At 47.4% G+C, this 13,415-nt stretch overlaps 1 protein-coding gene and 1 long non-coding RNA gene across 3 annotated transcripts in view; one reads left to right on the top strand and one right to left on the bottom strand.

Annotated features, from left to right (window-relative positions):
* The window catches only part of LOC310677960, a 288,527-nt gene that overhangs the window by 119,960 nt on the left and 155,152 nt on the right, over positions 1-13,415 (bottom strand). The gene's annotated exons all lie outside the window — the stretch shown is intronic.
* BRF1 (BRF1 general transcription factor IIIB subunit) overlaps positions 12,838-13,415 on the top strand; it is a 201,110-nt gene continuing 200,532 nt past the window's right edge. For both annotated transcript variants that reach the window (XR_014510193.1, XM_083436620.1), the window contains exon 1: positions 12,838-13,270. Coding sequence is in view for 1 of the 2 variants with exons in the window: in XM_083436620.1 (XP_083292746.1) it covers positions 13,075-13,270 (196 nt within the window). In the remaining variant the exon portion in view is untranslated. The remainder of the gene's footprint in view (positions 13,271-13,415) is intronic.

The raw sequence follows: 13,415 nt of genomic DNA, 5'->3' as shown, positions 1-13,415 counted from the left end.
CATGCAATCGGAGAGGGCGCTTCGGAGCCAGACAGTCGATAGCCCTGGTTAACTCCGCATTCCAGCGGGCCACCAGGGAATCAGCTGAAAGGCCATCAACATGGGCTAAAGCATCCCCTACCACTCTCTGGAAACCATTTGGATCCATTAAGTGGCGGGGGCGGACCATCCGAATTGGTCCCACCTCCCTGCAGAGGGGAAGGGTCGCGGAGAAGTCCAGTTGCACCAGGAAGTGATCTGACCATGGCACTTCTTTTGTTTCACTTTTACTTAGTGTCAGATCACCCACGTCACTAGAGGTGAACACCAGGTCTAAGGCATGTCCATGACTATGAGTTGGGCCAAACTTATTCAGGGACAGCCCCATGGAGGCCATGCTTTCCACGAAGTCCCGAGCAGCCCCTTGTAAGGTCGTGTCGGCATGGATGTTAAAATCCCCTAGGACAACCAAACTAGGTTTCTCCAGGAGAAAATCCGCCACGACCTGAAGCAGCTCGGACAGGGAATCCTTGGTGCAGCGGGGAGGTCGGTACACCAAAAGGAATCCTGTACTGCCCCTATTGCCCAACTTCCAGAACATGCACTCAGAGAGCTGGATCTTCCCAGTAGGACGCCTGGTGCAAGCTAGTGACTTCCTAAAAATCACTGCAACCCCCCCTCCCCGCCCACATGACCTGGGTTGCTGTGCGTAAGAGAAACCTGGTGGGCAAGCAGCGGCAAGGACAGGCCCATCTGCTTCCTCCAACCAGGTCTCTGTCACACATGCCAGGTCAAATCCTCCATCCACAATCAAGTCGTGGATGGCAGTGGTTTTATTCATCATTGACCTGGCATTGCACAGCAACACTTTCAGGTCATGTGGGTTTCCCCTGTTGATTCCAGTATCCATCCGGTCAAGGCCAGACCCGGAGGCAGGGATAGTCTTCAAACAACGACTAAACCTGCCTCCTCGGTAATGACATGGTCTGGTCTTAGCGTAACTCCGCCTCCTGCCCATGATCACCGAGATCGGATGTCCCAGTGCTTTCCCCCCTGTGAAACTTGTCCCAGCCATTGTGTTGGCTGGGGAGCCACTCCCAGGCAGCCCTGATCCCACCCCTTAAAAACAAAACACAAACTATACAGAACCAATAAAACAACAACAAAAGGAACAGAACAATTGTACTAAAATTAATCCCCAACCAACTATCCATCCCACCCACCCACCCCCAACAAAGGAAAAAAGAAAAAAAGGAATAAAAATTTAAATTGCCACCGACTGCTTGAGGACATTTTAACGCACATTGACCACCTGGAACAGGGAAGCAATGGCAGAAAACTTCCCACACTTTCCCAAAAGTTTGTTCCAAGTAAGGGTCTGGGCTACGCCCCCTGGGCCAGTTGGAGAAGGCCCTGGAAGGGAGCAGGCCCTGCAGTCCTCACCCAGCTGATGGTCCGAGGCCTCACTGCAGCAGGAGTCCCTTTATAGCCGGGAGAGAGGGCCTGGGCCACGCCCCCTGGGCCAGTTGGAGAAGGCCCTGGAAGGGAGCAGGCCCTGCAGTCCTCCCCACAGCCGATGGTCCGAGGCCTCACTGCAGCAGGAGTCCCTTTATAGCCGGGAGAGAGGGCCTGGGCCACGCCCCCTGGGCCAGTTGGAAAAGGCCCTGGAAGGGAGCAGGCCCTGCAGTCCTCCCCACAGCCGATGGTCCGAGGCCTCACTGCAGCAGGAGTCCCTTTATAGCCGGGAGAGAGGGCCTGGGCCACGCCCCCTGGGCCAGTTGGAAAAGGCCCTGGAAGGGAGCAGGCCCTGCAGTCCTCACCCAGCCGATGGTCCGAGGCCTCACTGCAGCAGGAGTCCCTTTATAGCCGGGAGAGAGGGCCTGGGCCACGCCCCCTGGGCCAGTTGGAAAAGGCCCTGGAAGGGAGCAGGCCCTGCAGTCCTCCCCACAGCCGATGGTCCGAGGCCTCACTGCAGCAGGAGTCCCTTTATAGCCGGGAGAGAGGGCCTGGGCCACGCCCCCTGGGCCAGTTGGAAAAGGCCCTGGAAGGGAGCAGGCCCTGCAGTCCTCACCCAGCCGATGGTCCGAGGCCTCACTGCAGCAGGAGTCCCTTTATAGCCGGGAGAGAGGGCCTGGGCCACGCCCCCTGGGCCAGTTGGAAAAGGCCCTGGAAGGGAGCAGGCCCTGCAGTCCTCACCCAGCCGATGGTCCGAGGCCTCACTGCAGCAGGAGTCCCTTTATAGCCGGGAGAGAGGGCCTGGGCCACGCCCCCTGGGCCAGTTGGAGAAGGCCCTGGAAGGGAGCAGGCCCTGCAGTCCTCACCCAGCCGAAAGGAGATTGTTGACCGCTTTGAGACTCCTTCAGGAAGTGATAAAGCGGGATATCAAATCCAAACTCTTCTTCTTCTTCTATATCATTTTCAACAATCATTAAACATACTTTTATATCTTCTCATAGCTGTCAACTTACAGATCTGAAAATAAGGGACCAGCAGCCTTGAAAATAAGGGACCAGCAGCCTTGAAAATAAGGGACCAGCAGCCAAAATAAGGGACCTGCAGCCTCACCTGTTCCAGGCACCCCAGTCTTCCTGTCCTCCTGCAGTCTGGTCAAACTCATGCTGGTAGCTTCGAGAACACTGTCCAACCAACTTTGTAACCAGAGGTTCAACTGAATAGAATCTGAATCACATGCACCACAAGGCCTATGCAGCCTCAACTTAATATGGCTCCCCAGCCTGGCTTTGCACTGCAAAGTTTGCAGCAGCACGTGCAACAAAATGGTGTCCAGCATTCAAAAACCTCCTCAGCTTGCATTAACTAGCCACATACAAGGCATGCAAACTCCACCCCCCAGTCGTTCTTAGACTTCTTATTGGGTGAGCAACACAGCCAAGCAACACAGTTGGAGCCTCCCTCCTCCCTGGCCAGCAGGGAGGGAGGGAGAGGAGCTGCTTCCTTTGAAATTTAAGGGACATCATTTAAGGGACATTTAAGGGACATCCATCAATAAGGGACAGCAGCAGGACATGGCGCTGGAATAAGGGACCGTCCCTTCAAATAAGGGACACTTGACAGCTATGTATCTTATACAATTTTCTGACTTCCTTCAATCACATCTGAAAAATTTCCAATCTTTTCATTTAATATACATTTCTTACTTTCACTATTACATTTAAATATCATAACTAATATCTCTCTTCTTTCTCTTCTTTGCAATATTTCATTATGTTTCTCCTTACAAAACTTATTGTAGTCCTACTAGCGTAATTTGTTGATTACAGTTGCTCTTAAAATAGTTCATATATTTCTTCCAATCTTCTGTAAATCGCTGGTCCTGCAGGTTTCGAATCCTTCCTGTCATTTTATCCAATTCTGCGTAGTCCATTGATTTTGTCTGCCATTCTTCTTTTGTCGGTATTTCTTCTTGCTTCCATTTCTGGGCCAACAATACTCTTGCCGCTGTTGTTGCATATAAGAACAATTCAACATCCTGTCTATTAATATCCTCATTTATAATACCAAGTAAAAATGCTTCTGGTTTCTTTAAAAATGTATATTTCAACATCTTTTTCATCTCATTATATATCATTTCCCAGAAGTTTTTTTACTTTCTTACATTCCCACCACATATGATAAAATGTTCCTTCTTTTTCTTCACACTTCCAACATTATTTATCTTATACATTTTGGCTCATTTCACAGGTGTAATATACCATCTATACATCATGAATTTATCCACTCTTTTAAAGCCATCCAACTTGGTAGTTTGTCACTGTTTCCTGTGGAAGTGAGTTCCATAGTTTAACAATCTGCTGTGTGTACTTTCCCCGCTGCCCTGACTCTACCTCGTTTGTTACGTCCTTGTTTGTTTGCTTTGGTGTTTCCCCATTAAACTACACTACCTGTTACGTCCTGTTCTTCTTTCTTTTCAACGTCTTGGCAGGCGAGGTTTTGCAGGCAAAAGTTGAGAAGTGACATGCAGACACAGGTGTTGGCGGAACCCAGAGTGCAGTGCAGGTCTGCAATACCTTTCCCCCCCCAAATAATATTTATTAAATATTTTATAATTATGAAAAGAAAGACAATAAATAAAAACAATACATAGATTCAACAAACAATACGTCAACAATAAAAAAGAATACAATACAACAATACGACATAAAGAAAACAAAAACATTTAAACACACATCCAAATTTCATATCTGTATCTTTCATTTGCTTATTCCTCGACTTCCTTGCACCTCCCTTTTTTGTATTCTAGTTCAAATTTGCTAATTCAACAAATCCTTTCCTTCTTCTTCAATTTTTGTTCTATAATTTATCCTAACACAATTTAACTTTAAATTTTCCACTTTCACACATTAACAATTAATATTCATATAATTCTTAATAACACTTCTGCTAAAACCTTTTAACTTCATTCCAATATTCTTCTAACATTCATTAATTTTGCAATATTTTTGTAAATATACTTTAAAATTTTTCCAATCTTCCTCCATCGACTCTTCTTCCTGGTCTCGGATTCTGCCAGTCATTTCCGCCATTTCCATATAGTCCATCAGTTTCATCTGCCATTCTTCCCGGGTGGGTAGCTCTTGTGTCTTCTAGGTCTGCAATACCTTCTGCTGCTGTTCTCTTCAGCAGACGGCACAGCATTAAGAAAAGGTATTGTTTTGTAATTACAACACAGAGCTTAGGACGAGAAAAGAATAATGTTCTCATATGAGAAGAGTCCTTTGAAAGAGAGAAAAGCACGCTCTCCTCATTTTTAGATGACACATGAATGTGTTGCAACAGGCATTGTTTTAGAAGAGGCAGCAATGTTTCTAGATACCAGTTGCTGGAAACCACAGGAGTAGAGAGAGCTCTTGTGCTCAGGTTCTGCCTATAGGCTTCTCATGGACACACACACAGCTCAGTTGGCAGAGCATGAGACTTAATTTCAGGGTTGTGGGTTTGAGCCCCACGTGGGGCAAAATATTCTTGCATTGCACGGGGTTGGACTAGATGACCCCCGTGGTCCCTTCCAACTCTATGATTCTGTGATCGGCCACTGTGAGGACAGGATGCCGGAATAGATGGGCCATTGGCATGATCCAGCAGGCTCTTCTTAGGTTCTTACTAGCAATTTTTAAAAGTATTTATTAAAAACATTTTTTATAAGTGAACCATCTTCTGTGCAATCAACTGAAGGTATCAATGTGTTTTAACCAATTAATCAAACTGATTAAACATGATATGCTACTATGAAAACTGGCATTTTGATGATGTTATCCAGGCACAGGCAAACTCGGCCCTCCAGATGTTTTTGGCCAACAACTCCCATCATCCCTAGCTAGCAGGACCAGTGGGCAGGGATGATGGGAGTTGTAGTCCCAAAACATCTGGAGGGCCGAGTTTGCCTATGCCTGTTATCCTTCTATGCAGCTCCTCAACCTTCTCAATCTTCACAACCTTTTAGCCCCCCCCCCCATATTGCAGGGGGTTGGACTAGATGTCCCTTCCAACTCTACAATTCTATGATTCTATAAGAATTGGTGCTAAATAAACTTTATGCAGTAGTCGTTGTAACAGCAACAACAGAAGAAATAGTAGTAGCAGCAGCAGTAATAATTATAGATGCTGAAGTAACTGGCAGGCAGGGGCTAATGGGAACTTTAGTCCAAAATGTTTGAAGCAGACTAGGTTGTCAAAGGTTGTTGTATAGGAATGAATCCTGTGGCAGCAATACTGTTCACATTTGCTGGCATTTGGGATTAAGCCCTATCAGACGAAGGATTACTTCTGAATTTTAATCCACAGGACTGCAGCCCTGATAAAGAAAACAATTTTAGAAATTACCCTTCCCTTTTGAGCTATTGCACACAATGCAAGCCTAGAAAAACAGCTCCTTTGTGGAGCTTTGCTAGATTTCTGCAATCCGGACCAAGGCAAGGACGCCAGACACTGTCATTTATCTTCGGATGAGAGCTGGAATCCTAAACATACAAGGAGGCCCCTCTGATTCATCAAAAACATACCAGACATTCCCTGCCCCAGTATTTCCCAAATTTCTGATTGTGGAGTTTCTTTCCTTCTAAAAACCAACAGCCATACTAAAGCCCTATTTGGGTATTTAACTCTTGCAGGTTGAGGTGTGTTTGGGTGGATAAACTGTGGATGAGAGGAAGGTTCTTAACCTTCTGATGTGTGCATCCAATTTGCAAGTTAAAAACGGATTGCCACCCATCCTTCTCTCAATCTGTTTAAGCAGATAGATTTGCTGCCATCAAATCTAGTCTGGTGCAAAAAGTCTCTTCATACCAGGTCAGACTGACTACCTGTCCTCCTTGACTAGCATTGCTTACTCTGACTGACAGCAGCTCTTCAGGGTCAAGTGGAGTGTCCCATCACCCCCCACCTAACATTCCACCCGATTCTCTTTGAACTCAAAATGTGAAGGAACACTTGAATGTGGGGCCTCCTGCATGCACAGCAAATTTGCAATCAGGAACCACCCACCCTCAGAGAAAGCCAGCATGAGTGAGTTCTGGGCCTGCCACCTAACTGGAAGGAGAAATGCCGCGGGATCACAGTCATCCAGTGCTTTACCAACTGCACTGGATCCCGGTGGAGTACAGGGTCAGGTTTAAGGTGCTGGTTTTGACCTTTAAAGCCCTACGCAGCCTAGGACCCACGTACCTACGGGACTGCCTCTCCTGGTATGCCCTGCGGAGGACCTTAAGGTCCACAAATGACAACACTTTGGAGGTCCCAGGTTGCAAGGTGGTGAGATTGGGCTCGACTAGGGCCAGGGCCTTTTCAGTACTGGCTCCGACTTGGTGGAACGCTCTGTCACAAGAGACTAGGGCCCTGCGGGACTTGACATCTTTCCACAGTTTCCCTCCCCTTACAGTTTTGATACATGGGCTACTTTTAAAATGAGGCTGCATTTTAACCTGTATTTTAAATTATCCCCCCCCCAATATTTATTTTTTTTGTACTTTTACTGGTGTTAGCTGCCCTGAGCCTGGCTCTGGCTGGGGAGTGCGGGGTATAAATATTTATTTATTTATATTATTATTACATAAGTAGAATGTGTGCTTTTATTTAAAATCCATCTCTGGGTTATTTATGGGGCATAGGAATTCGTTCAATTCCACCCCCCAAAATATAGACCAGCTCCCCACAAGGTCTGAGGGACAGTGGACCAGCCCCCTGCTGAAAAAGTTTGCTGACCCCTGAGTTACAGACTGGACAGAATAGCCCACTTCCAGAAGATTCTGAGAGGATGGAGGTAAGCAGAAGACTGGCAAATCTTAGAGAGAGACAGAATAGCCCAACTACCTCCATGAGGAAGTGCTCTGGGCTCACAAGAACCTTTAATTATATAAAGGTTATTAAATTATTTGGGGAACAAGAGGAGAGCAGAAATAGGGTTTTGGCTCCCTCTGCTGACTACTTTATAGCATTGTTAGGCTGAGAGCAGGAGCATTACGGTAACTAATGTTTCAACCAAGGGAATTTACCGTACTTAAGGCAGAAATGTTCTCTTGACAGTGAAGACTCTATCTCCAGATTTTTTTCCACTATAATACCCAGAAAAGTTGAGAATTTCGCCAAAGTTAGCTAAAAAGCACGCTGGGCTCCTCCAGATGTCCTGTTTATTCAGCATTCATTCCAATTTGCTTGCACAAAACCTACATAGTGCTTAGTTTATCTCTGTTCTTTATTTGTTTGTTTATGGGGTGGTTACATGACAATTAGCACTCATCCTGATTTGGTTTTGGGGTGTTAACATGTGTTCCCATTAATTGTTCATTCATCCCATGATTTTCAATGCATTTTCCTGTAACTTTCCTAACTGCAAAAAAATTGTTGTTGTTGTTTAGTCGTTCAGTTGTGTCCGACTCTTCGTGACCCCATGGACCAGAGCACGCCATGCAAAAAAATATATATAAATAAATCAGTGTTTTTTATTATCATAAAAAAGTGGAATAGTTGCACAAGGACAACAAAGTACTTTAATTCTTTAGGAGCAAAGGTGGGATATAAATTCAAAAAACACAATCAAATAAATTAAATTCGCTTTAATTGCACAAATCTAAAGTTCCAGTATGAACTTGAAAGTCTCCTGGAACCTAGGGATAGTCTGGAGGCAACCCAGACTTGACATCTTTCTGCAGGGCCTGCAAGACGGAGCTGTTCTGCCAGGCCTTTGGCCAGGGTGCAGTCTGACCTTTCTTTCTTTGTATAAGAACAAGCATGAAGAAGGCCTCCCAGCCTGTTCACAGGTCCTTATATGACCAATGAAAACAGTTGGTCCTGGCAAGTATTAACCGCTCTCAATCTTAACCTGATAACTGCCATTTGTCCAGATTTTAATTTGTCTGAATTAATGCCTGTTTTTATGTATATTGTGTTATTTATATGATGTTAGCCGCTCTGAGCCCAGCTCTGGCTGGGGAGGGCAGGGTACAAATAACATCATCATCATCATCATCATCATCATCATCATTATTATTGACCCTACTTGCAGGAAATGTGATACAGGATTAGCTGATTGGCTGTCTGTGGGTTGTCCCCCCCCCATTCAAGTTATATACAGTGGTACCACAGGTTACATACGCTTCAGGTTACAGACTCTGCTAACCCAGAAACAGTGCTTCAGGTTAAGAACTTTGCTTCAGGATGAGAACAGAAATCGTGCTCTGGCGGCGCGGCGGCAGCAGGAGGCCCCATAAGCTAAAGTGGTGCTTCAGGTTAAGAACAGTTTCAGGTTAAGAACGGACCTCCAGAACGAATTAAGTACTTAACCTGAGGTACCACTGTATTTGCAAATAACATAAATATTAGAAAATCACCCTAAGTTTCTATGCACTCATCCATAGAAAACTAAGACTTTTAGTTCTACTTCTGGAGACTTCATAGCATGCTGGAAAGTGGGGAATAAATTTTATTATCCTCTTTTAGAGTTAATAAAATTTAAGGGGCTTCTAGATTAGTCATAGTTCCTGAAGATGAAAGCAGAAAACAAGAAAGTGTGGGAGAAAAAGTACTTTATGCAAACAGGTTAACAACTAGTGAGTTTGGGGGGGGGGTCAGCATTGGTTTCGTGCCACCTGTTTTCACAATGCCACTTTATGCTGACCTCAGTTAACTATTTTGTCAAGCAGCAACCATCGTGGAAACTGAATTATAGCTAGAGAGAGACTTCTTATTCCAATTATGTTACATGCATTATTATTATTTTTTAAAGCTGCTATATGGATCTCTCAGTCAGGACTGTGGTGAAAGTGGGGGATCAAATCATTTTACTGCCCCTGCCCCGCCAAGCTATTTTTCCAAAAAGGATGCTGTTGTAGGTGTCCCCCATCCTTTTCAGTTTCAATATTTTGTGATTTAACATTTGGTATAATTTAGCCTGTCTTCCCAGGCTAAATTACCGTATTTTTTGCTCTATAAGACTCACTTTTTCCCTTCTAAAAAGTAAGGGGAAATGTGTGTGCGTCTTATGGAGCGAATACAGGCTGCGCAGCTATCCCAGAAGCCAGAACAGCAGGAGGGATTGCTGCTTTCACTGCACAGCTTGCTGTTCTTGCTGCTCTTGCTGTTCTGGCTTCTGAGATTCAGAATATTTTTTTTTCTTGTTTTCCTCCTCCAAAAACGAGGTGCGTCTTGTGGTCTGGTGCGTCCTATAGAGCGAAAAATACGGTATACTGTCTTGGGAAGACAGGCGAACTAATATCAGTGTACTGGAAGATCACCAGTATTGAAGCAATTATTCTTCAACATCAACTTTGTTGTGCGGATGCCTGATGATCACCTTCCAAAGCAACTACTCTATTCCAAACTTAAAAATGGAAAGCGTAATGCTGGTGGTCAACAAAAGAGGTTTAAAGACTGTGTCAAAGCAAATTTTAAAAAATGTAGTAGAAACACCAACAATTGGGAAACACTGGACTGCGAGAGCTCCAGTTGGAGAACAGCCTTTACCAAAGGTATCATGGGCTTTGAAGACACTCGAACTCAGGGCGCAAGGGAGAAACACGTTAAGAGGAAGCCACGCTTGGCAAATCCACACTGTGATCAACTCCTGACCGGAAACCTATGTCTCCACTGTGGAAGGACGTGTGGATCCAGAACTGGCCTCCACAGTCACCTATGGACTCATTGTTAAAACCATGTTTATGGAAGACAATCTTACTCGGCTACGAGTGATCGCCAAATAAGAAGAAGATAACTCAGGCTTAAATTATGAAGAAAATGAACACATTTTCTTCAACGTTTTGTCTTCTTAAGCACTCTTCCAGAACATGTGTGTGTGTGTGTGTGTGTGTGTGTGTGTGTGTGTTGGGGGGGTTAATTAAAGAGTGTTTAAGGAGTGATGGGCAATTTGCACGTAGGAAAATGCTAGACCAAGTGACCCAAGTGAACAATAATTAGCTGAGAGTACTTTAGGACTGATTTGTCGTGATGGAATTTCCAGTACGAACCTTGAGGCATTTCAGCTAAGTGCCAAGCCGTCTGCTTCATGTAAAACAAGATTGATCCTACAAGACGGTTTTTCTTCTCTCCGTAGCTTGATCTATTGCTTATTTGCTTAGAAGGTTTATACCTTGCAACTCATGGCAGGAACACAGCCCAGGACCCCTTAGTCCTTGCCTGATGGATGAGGCAGGAGTTTGGTTCCCTTCAGCTCTCCAGTCTAAGAGCAGGAAGAAAGAGTGGAATGTTCTTTTTTTGCAAGTTTGGGGTGGGGGGAGCAGCTGCTCCTTACCTGGTGGATGGGACCAGGCTTATCTTCCCCTTGCCATGATGCTCTTCCTGGAAAGGAGGGGATGCAGCTTCTAAGTGGCCTTGCGTCTCCTGGCAAAACACTCCCATTTCATACGCTGCTTTTTGTACTTAGGTACACATAACTGGGACGCAGGTGGCTCTGTGGGTTAAACCACAGAGCCTAGGACTTGCCGATCAGAAGGTCGGTGGTTTGAATCTCCGCGATGGGGTGAGCTCCCGTTGCTCGATCTCTGCTCCTGCCAACCTAGCAGTTTGAAAGCACGTCAAGTGCAAGTAGATAAATAGGTACCGCTCTGGCGGGAAGGTAAACGGCGTTTCCGTGCGCTGCTTTGGTTCACCAGAAGCGGCTTAGTCATGCTGGCCACATGACCTGGAAGCTGTACGCCGGCTCCCTAGGCCAGTAAAGCGAGATGAGCGCCGCAACTCCAGTCATCCACAACTGGACCTAATGGTCAGGGGTCCCTTTACCTTTACCTTACACATAACCAGGAAGAAAATCATTGCAAATGAGCCATGTTTCTTAATTTTCTTTCTCTCTTTGCTGAGGCTTTGTTTATTCAGTGGTGAGGAAAATATACTCTCCATGCTCAGGGGCTCTTTATTTTTCAGATATCATGGAGTGTTCCATGCAGTGAATGAAATCAGCAACCCAAATGAAGGCCTCCCTTTCTAGTGCAACACTCCCCACACTTTCATTTTCCACAGCAGCAATCCAGACCCTCTCTCGGAAGGTCACCGATTGGGGGTGAAATTCTAGCTCAAGGAGACAAGCCCCATACTTTAACAGTTAGGAATAATAATAATAATAATAATAATAATAATAATAATTTATTTGTACCCCGCCCATCTGGCTGGGTTTCCCCAGCCACTCAAATTTGACATAAAGGTAAAGGTAAAGGGACCCCTGACCATTAGGTCCAGTCGTGCCTGACTCTGGGGTTGCGGCGCTCATCTCACTTTATTGGCCGAGGGAGCCGGGGTACAGCTTCCGGGTCATGTGGCCAGCAGGACTAAGCTGCTTCTGGCGAACCAGAGCAGCGCACAGAAATGCTGTTTACCTTCCCGCTGGAGTGGTACCTATTTATCTACTTGCACTTTGACGTGCTTTCGAACTGCTAGGTTGGCAGGAGCAGGGACCGAGCAACGGGAGCTCACCCTGTTGCGGGGATTCGAACTGCCGACCTTCTGATCGGCAAGTCCTAGGCTCTGTGGTTTAGACCACAGCGCCACCCGTGCCCCCAAATTTGACATACATATGGCCAAAACAATTCTGAGGAATATACATATTTACTATCAGCCCATCTGGCTGGGTTCATCAAGCTATGGGAGTGGGAAAGAGGACTTTCTTTGTTAGCTCTGCTGAAAGACCAGCAGTTTTTTGCTCATTCCACCTGCTCATTACAAGAACTCAGTAATGAAGAAATAGGTTTGCTTTTCCACCTTCTCCCTCCCACTCCTTTTTCCCTTTAGTGCTGTGTCTTCCCCATTGTAAGCCCGAGAAGGTGGTTTCTTCGCTGACATCTGCAAGCTGCAATGTGACAACACCCCCGCCACATGGCACAACTTTTGTGTTTGTGCGGCCTAGCAGCAAGGATTTAAAAAACCACACTTTTTGACTTTGGGGGTTAAAATTAAACTGAAAGTTAATTGGATTCGCCCCACCTCTGCTTGTTTTCTGCGAATGCGGGCCAAGCTAAAACAGCCCATACTGAGCCCCTCCAGAAAACGACAAGCCACCAGCTAGACCTGCTTAGCTGGAACCCAAAATCCAAGCAGCAAACAAAGCCTCCCTTCGGCATCCCGGCCCTTACCCCGGGGAAGCGAACCAGCGGCCCTCAGGCAGCTCCTGGACTCCATCTCCCATCAGCCCCTGCTACCAGGTCGCGCTGGCGGGGGCTGACGGGAGTTGTAGTCCACTAGCAGCCTGAGGGGCCCACAGGCTTCCCACTGCCCTGCCTGAGGCAAGAGGGCCTGCGAAGCCCCGCGGGAGCGCCAAGGCCGCGGGGCGTCGAGCGGGCTGGAGCCGAACGCGCCCCCTCGGCCCGCCAGCGCTCGGCTCGCCCGTTCCCGGCGAGGGGAGGCGACTAGGCCTCGCCGGCCTCGCGAGAAGGGGCGGCGTTTGCGGGCCGAGGTGGAGCCGGCGAGGGGAGCCGGCCGAGGCCCGTGAGGGGAGAGCGCGCGTGTGGCGGCGAGAGAGCGAGCAGGCGGGCGGAGGGGGTCGCCGGCCCGGCCCGCGAGGCGGCGGCGGCAGCGGCAGCGGGGTTTTTCCTTGGGCCTGAGGGGAGCCTGCCTCCCTGCTGCCTCTCGCGCCCGAAGATGCCGGGCGCCGGCGGCGGGCGGGTGTGCGCCGCGTGCGGCAGCTCGGAGATCGAGGTGGACTCGGCCCGCGGAGACGCGGTTTGCACGGGCTGCGGCTCCGTCCTCGAGGACAACATCATCGTCTCCGAGGTGCAGTTCGTGGAGAACAGCGGAGGAGGCTCGTCGGCCGTCGGGCAGTTCGTCTCCCTCGACGGTGGGTGACGGGGGAATAGAAGGAAGGGATAGAAAAGGGGATACAGAAGGGGAAGGCGGCAGGGGGCGAGGAGGGCTGGCAGGGCATGTGGGGCAGGGGTGTTTGTGAGCTGGGCTGGGGCATCCCCTTCTGTGGAAATACAGAC

The sequence above is a fragment of the Podarcis tiliguerta genome, assembly GCF_965153285.1.
Source record: "Podarcis tiliguerta genome assembly, chromosome: 1".
Classification (NCBI taxonomy): domain Eukaryota; kingdom Metazoa; phylum Chordata; class Lepidosauria; order Squamata; family Lacertidae; genus Podarcis; species Podarcis tiliguerta.
This window is presented reverse-complemented; position numbering and strand designations above follow the sequence as displayed.